The following is a 14,318-nucleotide window of genomic DNA, read 5'->3' as shown; positions in this document are numbered from 1 at the left end:
AAGCTGTGGAGATGTAAACCAAGGGTTGTGCTTAATAACAAAAAGCAAGTATTCCCTGTTGAAAGGTTAGAAAAAACCCTGTATTTTCACAATGCTGCAAGTAGAGGTCTGTTACTGTTACAGTGGTAACATCTATGCCAGGGCAGCTGACGGATGGTCATTACACTGACAGGACTGCTAATGAGAAGGAAAAGCAGCCCTGTCTGTATGCTGACCCTACTTGAGAAAGTTTCAATTTTAGATACGATGCTGACTAGGCGGCCATTCAGCTGTCTGTCCTGAGCTTTGTGCTGTGAGTCAGGGCATGAGCTTGAGCACCGTGTTGTTACTGTCCAGATTTTTATAGTTAGCACAGACTCTGGTCTGATTTCAGTGTGTACAAGTTAGTGCTCTCCCAGATAGTGGACTGGAATGGTCTGCGGAATAGCCTGGACCAAGGACTTTTCCCAAAAGGCAGTTTGGATACGGCCATATTCTTTCAGTGGGTAGGAGGGTTTAATCTGGTGATGGTGAGTTGTGCTGTGCCATGAAGCCTCAAGGCCAGACGACAGTTCCTGACTCACTTTATTTTCTTCCACAAATACAATCACTGATAACAATGAAAGAGATTTGCGATTACTGTTTTGTGAAGTATTAATTCTGATTTTCTTCTCAGCAGGGAATATACAGCTTTTTTATGTTGGCTAAGTTTGAAATCCAGCCAGACATAAATCACATTTTACACACTGTTCTTCACATAAAAATGTATGAAGAAGAGGCAGTGGTCATGACAAGACTGAACCATCATCTGGTACAGCAGGACTGGTGTGCCATTTACCTCTGCACAAGGAACAATCCAATAAATTAGGGTTCCTTCCACAGGATTGCTAAAATATATGGCTGAGGAAATGAATATGACAGAGGTCTGTAAAATCAGAGTAGACTAAAGAAGAATTGTTTACTGTCTCTTCAGTATAAGAACTAGGGCACATTCAAAGAAACTGTCCAGTGGAAGGTTCAAGACTTGAATGGGATACAGTGAAAATAATTACTTCTTAAAAAAACATGCAGTTGGGCTGGGGGGGGCCCTTGCCACAGGTTGCTGTGGATGCCTAAAGTTCACATAAGTTCTACAATTCATGGAAGAAAAGTCTGTTAAGGGCTACTGAATTTTAAGATGCCACCTCTGACTCACGGACACCTTGCTCCTCCAGTTGGTAAGAGCTGGGTGAATATTCTGGGGAAACATCACAAAAACTGTACAATTTCCTTGATATCTGTTGTTGGTCACTGCTGGAGACAGGCAACAGTTCTAGATAGATCTTTCATCGGTGTCAGTATGGCTGTATTATGTTCTCCCCTGCTTGCCCTGCTACCCCACCATTAGTCCTGTCTGTGATCAGTTTTCTCCCATATTTATTATGCAGCTGGGGTCCTGGGGGACAAGAGGGTCTTCCTATGCCTTTCCTAAATAAGACTAGGAAGCAGGAGGTGGTCTCTCTCCCTTTGCTGGCCAGGAGCTGGAGGAAGAAGAGGAAGGAGAAACCACTGCTCCATCCAAAGGAAAGCTGAGGGATTTGAACAGCACTAAGTATCAGACAGCCTTTGTCTGCTCCCTGTTTCCTTCTCTGTTCCTCAGCTCATACCAGCAGTTGGATGAAGAGAGAAAGACTGTCCCAAATAGCTGCTCTTTCCCAGAAGGCTCATAGGTAGATCTCAGCCTGAATTGAACTCCCGACCAAAAAAGGATTTAACCTTTGTCCAATAGGGGAAGAATTTGACTGTGATTCAACCTCACTTTTTAGGAAGTGTATTCCCCAACTTGTAACTCAGTCTCTAAGAGCCCTGGTTCCTGGGCTCAAACCAGCGAGCCCAGTATGAAGCTCAGCGGTCTGTGACAAGAAGCCACGCAAGCAGGTGGTCTCTTCTGGCCTCCAGGTCTGTGACCTCCTCCAACAACATTAATACATGGTCTGATTTAAAGAAGGTCTGAAAATCTAAAAGCTCTGAAAATGTTTCACAGTGCAGTAAAAATGAAAAGGAAGAGTAACTCCCACCTCTCAGCCTCTCATTTCCCAGCAGGGATGTGCCTGCCTCATGAACAACATTACGCACAAGGGCTTGAGTAAGTTGTACACGCACAGCTAAAATTATGAGTCCTCACAAACTGGTGTCAGTCCTTAACCTCTCGCAATCATGATCTCTTTTTGAGCTCATTCACCTTCACACGACACTTGAACTCTAGACCTAATTGCTCAGAGAATCTCACCTTAGACTGTGGCAATACACCTTTATAAAGCACTGAATTAAAAGCTAGTTTCCTAGGCCTTCTATAGTCAGCAAAATCTCTGTCTCTCAGCTGACATCTAAAATAAAACTTCCTTCCTATTCCTTCCAAGCTCAGCCCTTCATTTCCTCTTTGTACAAGGGCTGCCCTTGACCATTTCCGTCAGGAGATGAAGAAGAAAAGCTCTTTGACACAAGAAGGGTTACTAACTACATTGCCTGGAGTGTTTGTCCTGGACTTGTATTTCCCCATATTATTTCTTTTTTTTTTTTTTTTTTTTTCCTCCTTTTTCCCATAGGAAGGCATTCTATTTTTGTGCTAATACTGTGCCATGGTTGTGCTATTTTTACAGCTCTCTTTTGGTACTTCAGGTCTTTGTGAATGAAGTAAGAGGTGGTTGACTGACAGTAAGGTTTTCTTCCATCGTTTTCTGACAAATTCTCACCAGTACTCTGGACTGCTCATCCAGATATTCAACTGAGGGATGGAGGGAGAATTTAGTTACTAGAAATGCAGAGGTGGTTGTGTTTTGTTTCAGTTTGTTTTTCTAAAATAAGTAATTCATGTAATAAAACCAAACAATGTAACACATAGTGGACTGGTATCACAACATGAAATTCTGCAGGCAGGATGTGTAGTGGAGCTAAAAATGACAAGTAGAATAACTCCAAGAAATCTCACAACTGAATTGACTACAGCAGTTCCTCAGTACACTTTTAGGAAGACTGAGCGCCATCACCCAAACTTTTCACAAATTAGCTTAAAAGGTGTTCCACATAAAGTGTGGTAATAAACTAGTTAGACTTCTACTCTTCTTTCTTCCCCATTTGACTCATAGAAGACCTGAAAGAATCTTTCCCTTCCCTCTCTCTATCTTTTCAATCTCAGAAATGTCAGGAATGCAATATCCTGTTTTCTTTGGTTTTGCTGGGGGCCTTATGGATGCTTTAGGAAATGTTTAAATGCTGAAACTTTAATAAAGAGCTCCATTGTCCAAAAGAACCTCATTAGTCATGGACAATGAAAGACTATTAATAGCAACATCAACAATACGCAAACAAAAAGTCAGAACAGTGTTTGAAAGCCCTTTCTTCTCTCAAATGCTAAAGATCATCTCAATTCAGCCTTGTGATAGCCTCACTTTATTACTCTGCAGTCAGCTTCTCTGTTTTTAAGACCGCAATTTCTATTGTAAACAGCCCTTCCCAGAAACTCTCTTCCACTTTTGAAAAAAGACACCTCTTTCAAGGTTTTTACAATCCATCACAAAAACTTAAAAGAGATTACCATTTTTGTCCCCTTGAAAATCACAATTTTCACTTTTGAAACAACACAACTTTTAAGAATACTTGTCTTGAAATAAGCCAGGCTAACCAAAGTGATTTCATAGTAAGTTAGCGAAGTAAAGACTATTAGCGTTATACTGTGGATGAACTTTTCACAATAACAAAATATGAAGTTTTACTGCACACCATTGATAAGGCTTCTGAATTGTGATGAAAAGAAACAAACTAGATTTGCTTCTAGAGGAGAGAGAAAGCAAATACATTTAAAACAGCTCCATCATTCAGACTACTTATGATGCTATGAACATGCCTCTTAAAAGAATAAATACCTTCCTCAGCAAAACTTAACTAATGTTACAAACCTGATAAATCTGAATGCATGTCAGATAAACTAATAAGGAAGAATCAAAGCTAACCTAAACCAGAAGAGTCCATATAGCACAATAAAAACATAAAAGGGATGAAAAGACCCAAATGAAATATCTGCCCTTAAGCAATGTCTTTGCATTCTCGCTGCTTTTTTGTAATGTGGTCAAAGCCATTAAGAATTTATATACAGCTCAGTGTCCCTTCGGACAGCAAAAAGCAACTCAGCAACACAGCCAAGTCAATCCCTTCTTCTACAACACAAGATGTTTTTAATTAGGAAAGAATGCCAGGATGAAGGCGACCTTACAAGCTCAATAAGCTGAGAGCATTCAGTTTTTGGAAGTGAGGGGAAAGAGTTAAGCTTTTTATTGTAAACTTCACATGTTTTATGTTAATGTAGCTATTTAAGCCCTTTCTTGACTTTCTGATCATGTCTTTTGACAGGAAAGGGAGTATTTGTTTTGTCTGATTTTAACTCTCAGGAAAGCAAGCTAGAACTATCAAAAAATGTCTATTCTTTATTCTGACCTCTGCCTTCCGAAAGAAGCAGATGCATTTTCCAGAGCATGGAAGTATGAAATTCCCTTACTAATGGAAAAATCTTACCTGGGTAATCATTCTTGTCTACATCTGAGTCTCCTCTTAGAGTGAAGCCAAATCCCGAGGGCATGGACTGTGAGGCCCAGGCTCCATTGAGAACCTGGGAAGGGTTAGTGTTTAACCCATTACTGTATCCATTGTAAATGAACACTTTCCCTCTTCTGTCTTCTCCTGCAAATGGTGCACCAATAGCAATGTCTGCAGTGCAATAAAAGAATAAAAAGAATGAGCACAATTAAAATAAAGCAAAAATTAAGTCCTTGCAGGAGAACAGGAAGCATCTACCATGGGGTCCAGTTGGGCTGGACTTCATGGAGGGATTCCAGGACAACCCAGTGAGGGTGTTGTCAGCAGTCACAATCTGGGCGCTTCTTCCCACAGGATGTGATTTGGATTTTGTGCACCCTGAACCTCAGTACAATCTCATGGCTCCTGATATGACACCCCTTGTACAGGAGCCACACATGGGCAACATTGTCCTGGAGTCTAGCAGTTAGAGCACTGTGAAAAACAGCCCTCAAGTCAAGGAGGAGCTAAGTACATTACTTTTTCCTTAGTGGACCAACTATATTCAAGGCTATTGTACAAAATATCTCCTCCAGGAAAAAATCCTTGGGGTTTTAGATGCAGAGATGCCTGCTTTGCAATTCCCTAATATCCTGGAAATAAGAAGCAAGGAAATGCATGCAGGGAAAACCAGGGTGTTACTGACTGTCTAGGAAGCTAAGTCTAGGAGCTCAAAGCATCCAGGCTATCTCAGATAATTAAGCAAGTTAGTTTACTTGGACCATTTTCTTGAATTTAGGCTCCCAGTTAACTTACATGAACATTTTGTTGTGTGCATGTGCTATAAGAATTTGAAAAAGGTCCCATTATGCACCTGTTTCTTTCAGTGCCTAAGTACCTAATTCAATTCTCAAACTCATTCAAGCATTTGAGGAGAGAAAGAGAACTCTGCTTTTAAACATATGCAACATCTTAACTATTTCAATGTAATTATAGTCAGAAAACAACATACAATATTTTTATTCAAATGAACATGCTAATATTTAATAAAAAATAGTACTGTAGTCAATATGACTGTCCTCCTATAGGTAAGCTTTTAATGGTTTGGCCATCAATATCAGTTTCACTAGGATTAGAGTAAATTCTTGTGACTTTCAAGGTCAGCTACATGTTACGAAGGCTTTTTCAGGCACTGCACAGACACTTCATATTCACTGCTTAGCTATTTTTAATTTCAATGTTATACAGAGATATATGTTACTCCATTACACATAAATTACCATTATATCCATCTTGATTGAGATCTCCAAGGTGCGTGATTGTGCTGCCAAATCTACCAAACACTTCAGTGCCTGTCAGAATTTGTGCATCTCGGAAGAGGAAAGCACTTTCTTGCAGGTATAGATAAACTTGCCCAACTTCTTTAGGCTTGCTTTCAAATTCTCGTTCCATAAAGAGAGGGGCGCCAACTAGGATATCATCTAAACTGGAACAGTCAAACAAAAACCAGTGTCACTGAGAGATTGAGTGTAACCAACACACTTCATGCATTTGTTAAACAGGAAGCTGATAATTATCACAGAGTCATAGACTAACTGAGGGAAGAAGGCACTTCTGGAGTTCTAGTCCAAACACTCAGTCAAAGCATGGTCAATGAGGGAAGGCTGCCCAGGGCCATGCTCACTCCTGTTTTTAATATCTCCGTGGATGGAGACTCCACAACTTCTCTGTGCAACTGCTTCCGGTGATTGATCACCCTTACAGCAAAAATGTTTCTTCTTAGGTTAAAACAGAATTTCTTGCCCTTCAATTCATGCCCACAATAGACACTGAAAAGCTAAACTTTGCGGTTAATGATCCAGAAGTCAGGAGTTTAACTCAGAGGGGATCCATGCTACTAGAACAAATTCTGCAGATCTATCCTGCTAACAGCACTAGTAAGAGACAAATTTTAGTATAAAATCTAGTTTTAAAAAATTATCCATCAGTAAGTGAACAACGGAACAAAAGTTGCCACTTTCCAGCAGATTTTTGAAGTAATATGCATGAAACATGTAGACATCATTAATGGCGAATACCTCATCACTAATTCAAATGGAAGATGGGAAACAAAGCCAAAACTTTATTTCTGAAAACACTTTCATTGAATGTTAGGCACATGAGTTGTTGCAGTGTTCACAAAATTTGCTGTATTAAGTCTTAAAGAGAATGGACACCATAAAATCATAGAAATATGAGGCTTAGAGGGAAAAGTCCTTCTGTCCATTTTGCTACTCCAAGAAGAATGGGTGAAAGAAAACAGGCTAATCAAAGGATATTTTGCATGTTGTTGTTCTAAATGGGGATGTTTGGAAACACGTTACTAACATTCATTCAGGGAGAAAAAAAGACCCTTTACTGGACAGTAAAGAATAAAATCAAGCAAGACTGATAGAGATATAAGAAGCAGAAATATTCTTAATGGATTATTCTGAGATATAAAATGATAGCATCGGATTAATTTCTGAAGGTTGCCCAAGACCTTATATACTAATAATACAATTCCCATTAAGTGGACATTAGTCATCCATATTAAGGAACTCTGTTACTGAAAGCAACCGATACTACTTGATCCCAGAATTTTTAATTTGTAAAACATATTCCCAATAGTGATGTTTTCACAAAGGCTTTACCTACTAGTGAAATAATTAGTAAAATTGCACTACATTGTTTTTCCCAATCTTGATAGAAAAAACCCCATATAATTTAGGAGCACCTCAGCTACTAATTGACCGTAGATAAATACTAAGGTTCTAAGATATGTACCCTAGAATTTGGTACAGAATATCTCATCTAGAAGCCTTTTATTCACATTGTAGAACTTACACTTTCTATAAATTGTGACAAAGTACTTCTAGAAATGTTATTTTTCTATTACATATCATAATATGTTTCCATAAAGGAAACTATAATTCAAAATGTCAGATCACTTTGGTACAGTTTTTCTATTCTTTTTATGTCATATTTTACTCCGTGGCATGAATAACTAAAAAAGGAAGGAAGCAGATGCTGACTTAACATCAAAGGTGAGATTTTCCTTCCACAATAACATCAAAAGTCCTCCTCTACTAATGGAAGATGTTGGTGGCCAGGACAGAATGTCAGCTGAAACAGTTGCCATGAAGCAATAACAAAACCAAAACCAGATCATGAATGCTCTTTTTTTTTTTTTTTTTTTTTTTACAGGTTATTTTACATATGCCATGTACAAAAAGCATTCTAGATATTCTAGGTAAGACTGGGACTCCATGGTGTTGTGTACTGTATGAACTATTAAGTAAAATATAATCTTGGCTCCAATTAATATTTTACACATGAAGGACTGTAAAACTAAGGGAAGATTTGTTTAGAGGTTGTAAGGAACAAAAATATTCAGAGCCAGAAAGCTCTCAGTACATCGATGTAAAATAATTAGATACCTAGATACCTTTGAAACTCTGGTCCATAGAGCAATATCCAGAGTGCCTAAAATGGTGAAAGGAGAGAGGCAGACTATTTATCATCCACAGTGGCCCAAAACTCTCTGAGCAGGAGCCTAACCCAGAATACAAGATGCAGCAGGTGAGACAGAATGCAAGCAGACAGGAGCTGGAGTCTGTTGTATAAGGATAGCAGCATCTAAGCTGGAAGTACACAGTGCTGGGTCGTTTTTCTAGGAACATTTCTACTTTGTTAAAATAAATGACAATGATTGTACAAAATACATGAATAGTCCAGAAAGCAGGGACCAGAACCCTAAGGTGGCTCATCTTTTGATGTGCTGAGGGAAAGTTGGGAGGAAGGCAGCCATCTGATTACACTAAGCTATTTCTAAAATAGTTATGAGCAGCAGAGATACCTGGAACACTCGCAGCCCTTAGTTTGCCTTCCCTCCAAGTCTTGGTCTGTCCCACTCACACCAAAGCCTTCCTTTCCTCACTCTCTCACTTTTCCCACTTCTCTGTCAGTGCCAAGCTGCTTCAGCAAGTCCTCTGCAAGAAGGAATTCTCCCTCAGGCAATTCTAGTATCCTTTTTTCTGTTGTTCGTTTTTCCTGCTGTTGTTGTACAGAGCAGTGTACTATAGCCAGAGAGGAAGGATTCTTCAGCTACCCTGCTCTCTCTGATCCTTATTTACTTGTTCCTGGTTTCCCTCCAAGCAGGTAATAAGCAAGCAGTTGCTGCTTACCACACTTTATAGTCAGTTTTACCTTTAAGCTCCTACAGTTTAAGTATTTAGACATCAAGCAGTCAAGGGGAGTCACTTGTTGAGTTACAAGCACCTATGTGACTAGAATTATTCAGGGGTTTTTGTGAAGGAGGGTATTTCAATGGGCTTTTAAATTGTAGGAGTTTATATTTACAAAATTGGAGTTCTGAGCCAAATTCAGGTTGATGTGATCCCTTTTAAAAGGCCATAAGAGCAAAGCAAAAGCCCCTGGACAGTAATATTAAATCATAAACTGCAGTTCAGTGTGCACTGGTAGTTTGAACTGGTTCATTAGATTCATTTCATTACTGCACTAAGATGTTGCAGTTAACATAAATGGTCTATTTATTTTTGTTCCAGCACAGAAAGGTAACCAGCCAGTATTGCTTCCCTTCTGATAAAAAAAAAAAAATCTTTAAAAAGCACAAGCTGACCACCTGCTGAGACTTTGCAGTTTCTTTGTATCCTGCCGAGTAATAAAAAGCAGGAGTATGGGAAATGTCAAGAGGTCAAACTATAACTACAGGAAGCTTAGATATAGGCCAAATAAAAGACCAGTAAACAGTTTATTCCACTATTTTTATTGGACTGTTTCGGTCTAAATTGGAAGTGCTCTCTTTTTTCCTCTTTACTAGGAATGTAATCTGTAAGTTGATGGCAAAGCTTGATTTGTTAAGTTTGATTGTGGATTTTTCATTATTAGCTGTGGGCAACTAAACAGTAGTTCAAACAATATCTTCAATTTCCACGTTCTGCCTACAATCCTGATGTGGTGCAGATAAAACTGCAGGAATCACCCTGGAACACCTGCAGAGCTGCTGAAGTAGAAGGTCCAAAGAGGTTTTTTTCCTAGGATGAGCCTAATCTTTGAGCCACATCTTCAGTCTTGTTACAGCAGAGCACCATTTCTATTAATCTTTTCAGCATATAACTCACAGATTTCTTGTATGGATAAGTTGATCAATACCTCCTTTGTCTTTAGCTGCACAAAAACCCCAAGTGAGTTTGAAGTGGTCATTTCCCCTTTGCCCCCCGCCTCGCTTTTTTTTTTTGTCCTCTGTTTTACTCTCCCTTTCAGATAAATATTTCTATCAACTATATGTGCAAATCGGCAAAGACAGACTACATATCTAATCAGACATGTTTATCAAGAAGAGCTTTTTGTGTTTTGTTTTCTGTGGGATGTTTGGATCTCAGAGAGAGTAATTAGATTTCTTTTAAGATATAGACTGGGAGACCACACAGGCCTCAACAGCAGTTTGATTATATCATTGTTACATAAACTGTGGCCTTAGAGGTACACAGAAAATATGAGACCTGCCAAGTAACCCTGTGATTCACAGGAAACAACCTGCAAGGCAAATAGTTTGGTTCAGTGAGAAGTTAAATAGGAAGCTCCCTGAAAGTCTAGTGAGTGTCTATTGTAACTTAGATCAACGCTTCTTCACCCTTTAACATTAGTAATGCATTATGGTAAAATTAAACTAATCCTGACTCCGTATACCATAAAAATATGAATTTTCAAAAGCTACGGTACAAAGATAAAATTTGGCCTTAGAAACCTGGAAAGATTTGAGCACTATGAAGCCAGGGCAGAAAACATTGAAGCCTTTTTGGTTGGTTGGTTTGGCTTGGAACTGCATAACATTTTATCATCTTGTTACTTTTTTCTTGTATCCCTCACTCTTTGAGGAGTCACTAGTGACTGCTGGGAAGCAATGATTCAGCCCAGAGAAATTTGTTTAATGCATTATGTTTAAGAACCTAATAAATACTCACAAGAAAAGAACATGAAACAGACACATCCAAGATATTTTGCAATAGGCAAGAGTATGCCACAGCACTAAATATAATCCTGGCTCACCGTTGTGCAAACTTCCGGGCCTCTGAGATTCACGGATTGTTATCTCCTTGCTAGAAAGCTAGTACCAACATTCACTTACTAAAGTCCTGCTCTTCTAATTTAATCAGACTTTACATTAGTTCAAAGCTAGCAAAAGGGCCTGAAATGCCAGAGTGTCTTAGGCACGATCGTGGGAGCTGAGCAGCATTCTCCCTCAGACAAGCACAATACCTGTCATAGCAGCTGTGGGCCATGGACCATTTTTGGTCCTCTGGATGATGAAAATGAATGGCCAACCAGCAGGTGCTGGAATAAGGAGTTGATTACATTGGAAAGCTTTTAAAATTGAGAAGTGAGGTTACAGATGATCCACATGTGAGAAGACTTACTTACCTGCTTTTGAGAATGGGAGGAAGAACTTTTGACTTTCGCCTATCCCCAGCAGTAGCTAGCACTGTTTATTCACTCTTCTTCTACCTCGATCTGTTTTCTAAGGTTTTGGACATTCCCGCTCTGCCACACTGCTTTGCGTAAATGTTCAGGAAGATAAACTCACTCAAACTAGGCCTGCAAATACTTGTGCCACTGTGATTGCACAAAGATAAGCCTATGTGAACAATTAAAAATAGAAAAGCAGAGAAGCCAAAAGAAGCATTTTGAGGTATGAAGCACCTGAAAACCTGTATTTGTTAATAAATATCAGGCATTGCTTCTATGAATGTTCAGTGGAGCTGAATATATTTAGTAACCTACCCATCATTGTTAACATCAGATACTGCCACAGTGTAACCAAAATAAGACGCCATCTGGAAATAAAAAACAACAGATAGGCTTTCATATCAGATATCAATTTTTAAAAAGTTTCACTGATAATCCTCTTTGTTTCTATGGTTATTAATTCTGAAAAATATTTTATATATTCTTGAAACTTTTTTAATGAAACCATATCCTCTATAGATATAGAGGATATAGATATCACATAGTTGCTTGACATTACCTGTTCACCAGTGAAGTTCTGGATAAACGTCAGGTCTGAAGAATTAATAATTGAGACCTGGTAACAGAAAATATGGAAAGTTTCGAGCACATATGGAGATGCTACAGTACAACATCACTGCAACCCAATTTTACACACCAAAGTATGGTCCAAGTGGTCAACAAAAAACATCAATTATTTTGTTTCACCACAGTGTTCTTCTATAATATTGAACAAATCACTAAGATTTCATGAGCCTCAGGTCTCCTGTAAATAAAATGGGGAAAAGACTATTTTCCCTCCTTACTGGACACTGTGAACAGCAGCAAATCACAGACTATCACCTAAACAGTGACTACACCAGTATGCATGAAAACATGAACTTAAAATATAAAGAAATATACATATACATACATATATATATGTATACACACATACACCCCTTTGCTCCAAAAACTGGTATTAATAAATTCCAGAGACACAAGGAGTTTGGGGTCCACAAAATCAGAGAAAGTGTCTGTGGCTGGGATCTCTGTTTCCCAGTCAGGTTAGTTCTGAAACTTTTTCTTCCCATGGGGTGACAAGATGCATCCACACACATATTTGTTTTCTCCCTTCACTTCTAACTGCATCTCATGACTCTTTGCATCTGGTATTCAGTGTATATACATAGAGTACTGAAAATAAACACTGAGTATGAACAATCTGAACTTGGACTTCACTGTGGACACAGGATTGCACACAAAATATGCCAACCTAGGCTAAGTTTAGGTCTGATAACACTCAGCAGGTGCAGGGATACTAGTCATACTCAAAACATGCTCGTAATTAGCTACTGAAAACCAATTTCAGAAGGGACTAAGTGCTTAATATTCAAAGCCCAAACCAGTAAGGCATTTCTACCCAGCCAGGTTAGCCTGAGGGTAAAGGTCAGTGGCAGCTTTCTCTGATTAGTAAGCTTAGGATCAAAGAGATAGAAAATATAATGTAGACTTTAATCTTCCAAATGGTTTAACTGCATTCTAACTACAACAAGGATAAAGTGTGGGTCCAGTACATACATAGCCAAAGTTCTGTGCTCCCTTTGGGACTCCAGCAACCAACTCTGAAAAGACAGAAGATCAACAGTGAACTGGTTATGCTGAGCAGTGCATGCAACATATATCCCATGCCACTTAAATATTCCTTAACCCTTAGGATTTCGCTTTGTTATCTGTATCAGAAATACCTGCAAATCACTTCTAGACATGAATTCATAAGATTTTAACATTCATTCAGTGCATCTAGTTTCATTAAATATTACATCTTAGCTGTTGAATATGCTCATCCACAAATCTCTTTCTGTTCAACACTACTTAGCATAGCACAGTAAAATAAAGCTCTTAGTACAATTCAGCTCGCTACCTGACAGCTGTGGATTGACGGAACCAGTTTTAGTTGTGGCATCACACACCAGAGTACAGAAGCTAAATACAACTGTCCTTACAAATAACCCTTTTCTTTCTGGCTGCACCTGATGCCATGAAAGTGCTCAACAAGTTCTGCACGGGTTATCTAAAAGTATTACAAGGAAAGTTTTGTGAGAGGAATTGGGGGAAACCATTAAACGAGAACATGAAACATTGGACCTGGCTGCCTTCTAGGATGTAATTCTGCTCTAATGGTGAAATCTCAAACAATTAGTGGAAAAAATGGAAAAAAACCCAAGAAGAGCAAAGTCACAGCCTGCAGTTTTACTGTCTCAGCCTTCCCTCATTAGGATATCCACATCAGAAGACAGCAGCAGGAACTTCAGATACCAGGACACCTCAGACACCTGGCTGTAGTGACTCAGCATTCCTCTGTTCTTCTCTGGGTTTATATCCTCCCCTGTGCTTGAATGTGTTTGGTCAAGGGGAGATGGAAATAGTAATGAATGATTGAACAGGACACAGGACGATTCCTAGATCAGCCAATAATGTAACTCTTTGTGCCAATCATTCATGTGACTTACTTATTCAAGAACCATCAATTATAAAAATGTGAGTATGCACCCAAAAAAACCTAAACCAAACCATATATATAGGTGGCTGCAGCCTTCCATTACCAGGGACACATCTTTTTTTCCACATTATCGCATTCGGCTCAAAATCACTATTATTTTTTTTTAGCCCATAGTAGCACAGGACAGGAAACTCTATTGGCATTAAGCAGCAGCAGTTCTGAGGAGCTGAGTTCATTTCTAGAGATGTACTATGTCTCTGTTGGCTTCAGTTCCTCAGTGCACCTTGCTCTACATTATCAAATCATGAATGTAGAGTCCTGGGAGGTGGCGTTTTATAGATCGTGAAACATTTCAGGTGAAGGTTTCGAAGGTTTCATCAAATGGCATTTGCAAGCAATGCCATTAAGTCTGTGAGATGCCTGGTGCTTTGTGGATGACAGCTGCTGTCTAAATGCCAATTATTCTAAATATGTCCTGTATCAAACTTACTCGATCCAAGAACCTTTACAAAGTTTCAGGCATGATTCTATATTTGGACATTCATATTCATGTGCATTCAGCATGTTCTAATTCAAGGGACTAATTGAACATTTCATCTTCTTGTAGAACATTTTCTCTCCCTCTAAGCCCAGGTTTTAATAAAAGGAATTAAATTCTTCCATCTCTTGTTTTTAAGTATAAGGCTTGGAGTAGGAGCAAGGGCACAGCTAATTCCTTCTTATTGCATTATGCCTGTGCAAGAAAATATAAAGTAAGAAAACG

At 38.9% G+C, this 14,318-nt stretch overlaps 1 protein-coding gene across 1 annotated transcript in view; it reads right to left on the bottom strand.

Annotated features, from left to right (window-relative positions):
- ITGA8 (integrin subunit alpha 8) overlaps window positions 1-14,318 on the bottom strand; it is a 108,719-nt gene that overhangs the window by 74,260 nt on the left and 20,141 nt on the right. Inside the window, exons 9-13 of the mRNA XM_065628771.1 lie at window positions 12,634-12,677; window positions 11,594-11,650; window positions 11,350-11,402; window positions 5,808-6,013; window positions 4,528-4,719 (exon numbers count right to left, since the gene is read on the bottom strand). Of these exons, the coding sequence (XP_065484843.1) occupies window positions 4,528-4,719; window positions 5,808-6,013; window positions 11,350-11,402; window positions 11,594-11,650; window positions 12,634-12,677 (552 nt within the window). The remainder of the gene's footprint in view (window positions 1-4,527; window positions 4,720-5,807; window positions 6,014-11,349; window positions 11,403-11,593; window positions 11,651-12,633; window positions 12,678-14,318) is intronic.

Source organism: Caloenas nicobarica, chromosome 2 (assembly GCF_036013445.1).
Source record: "Caloenas nicobarica isolate bCalNic1 chromosome 2, bCalNic1.hap1, whole genome shotgun sequence".
Lineage (NCBI taxonomy): Eukaryota > Metazoa > Chordata > Aves > Columbiformes > Columbidae > Caloenas > Caloenas nicobarica.
This window is presented reverse-complemented; position numbering and strand designations above follow the sequence as displayed.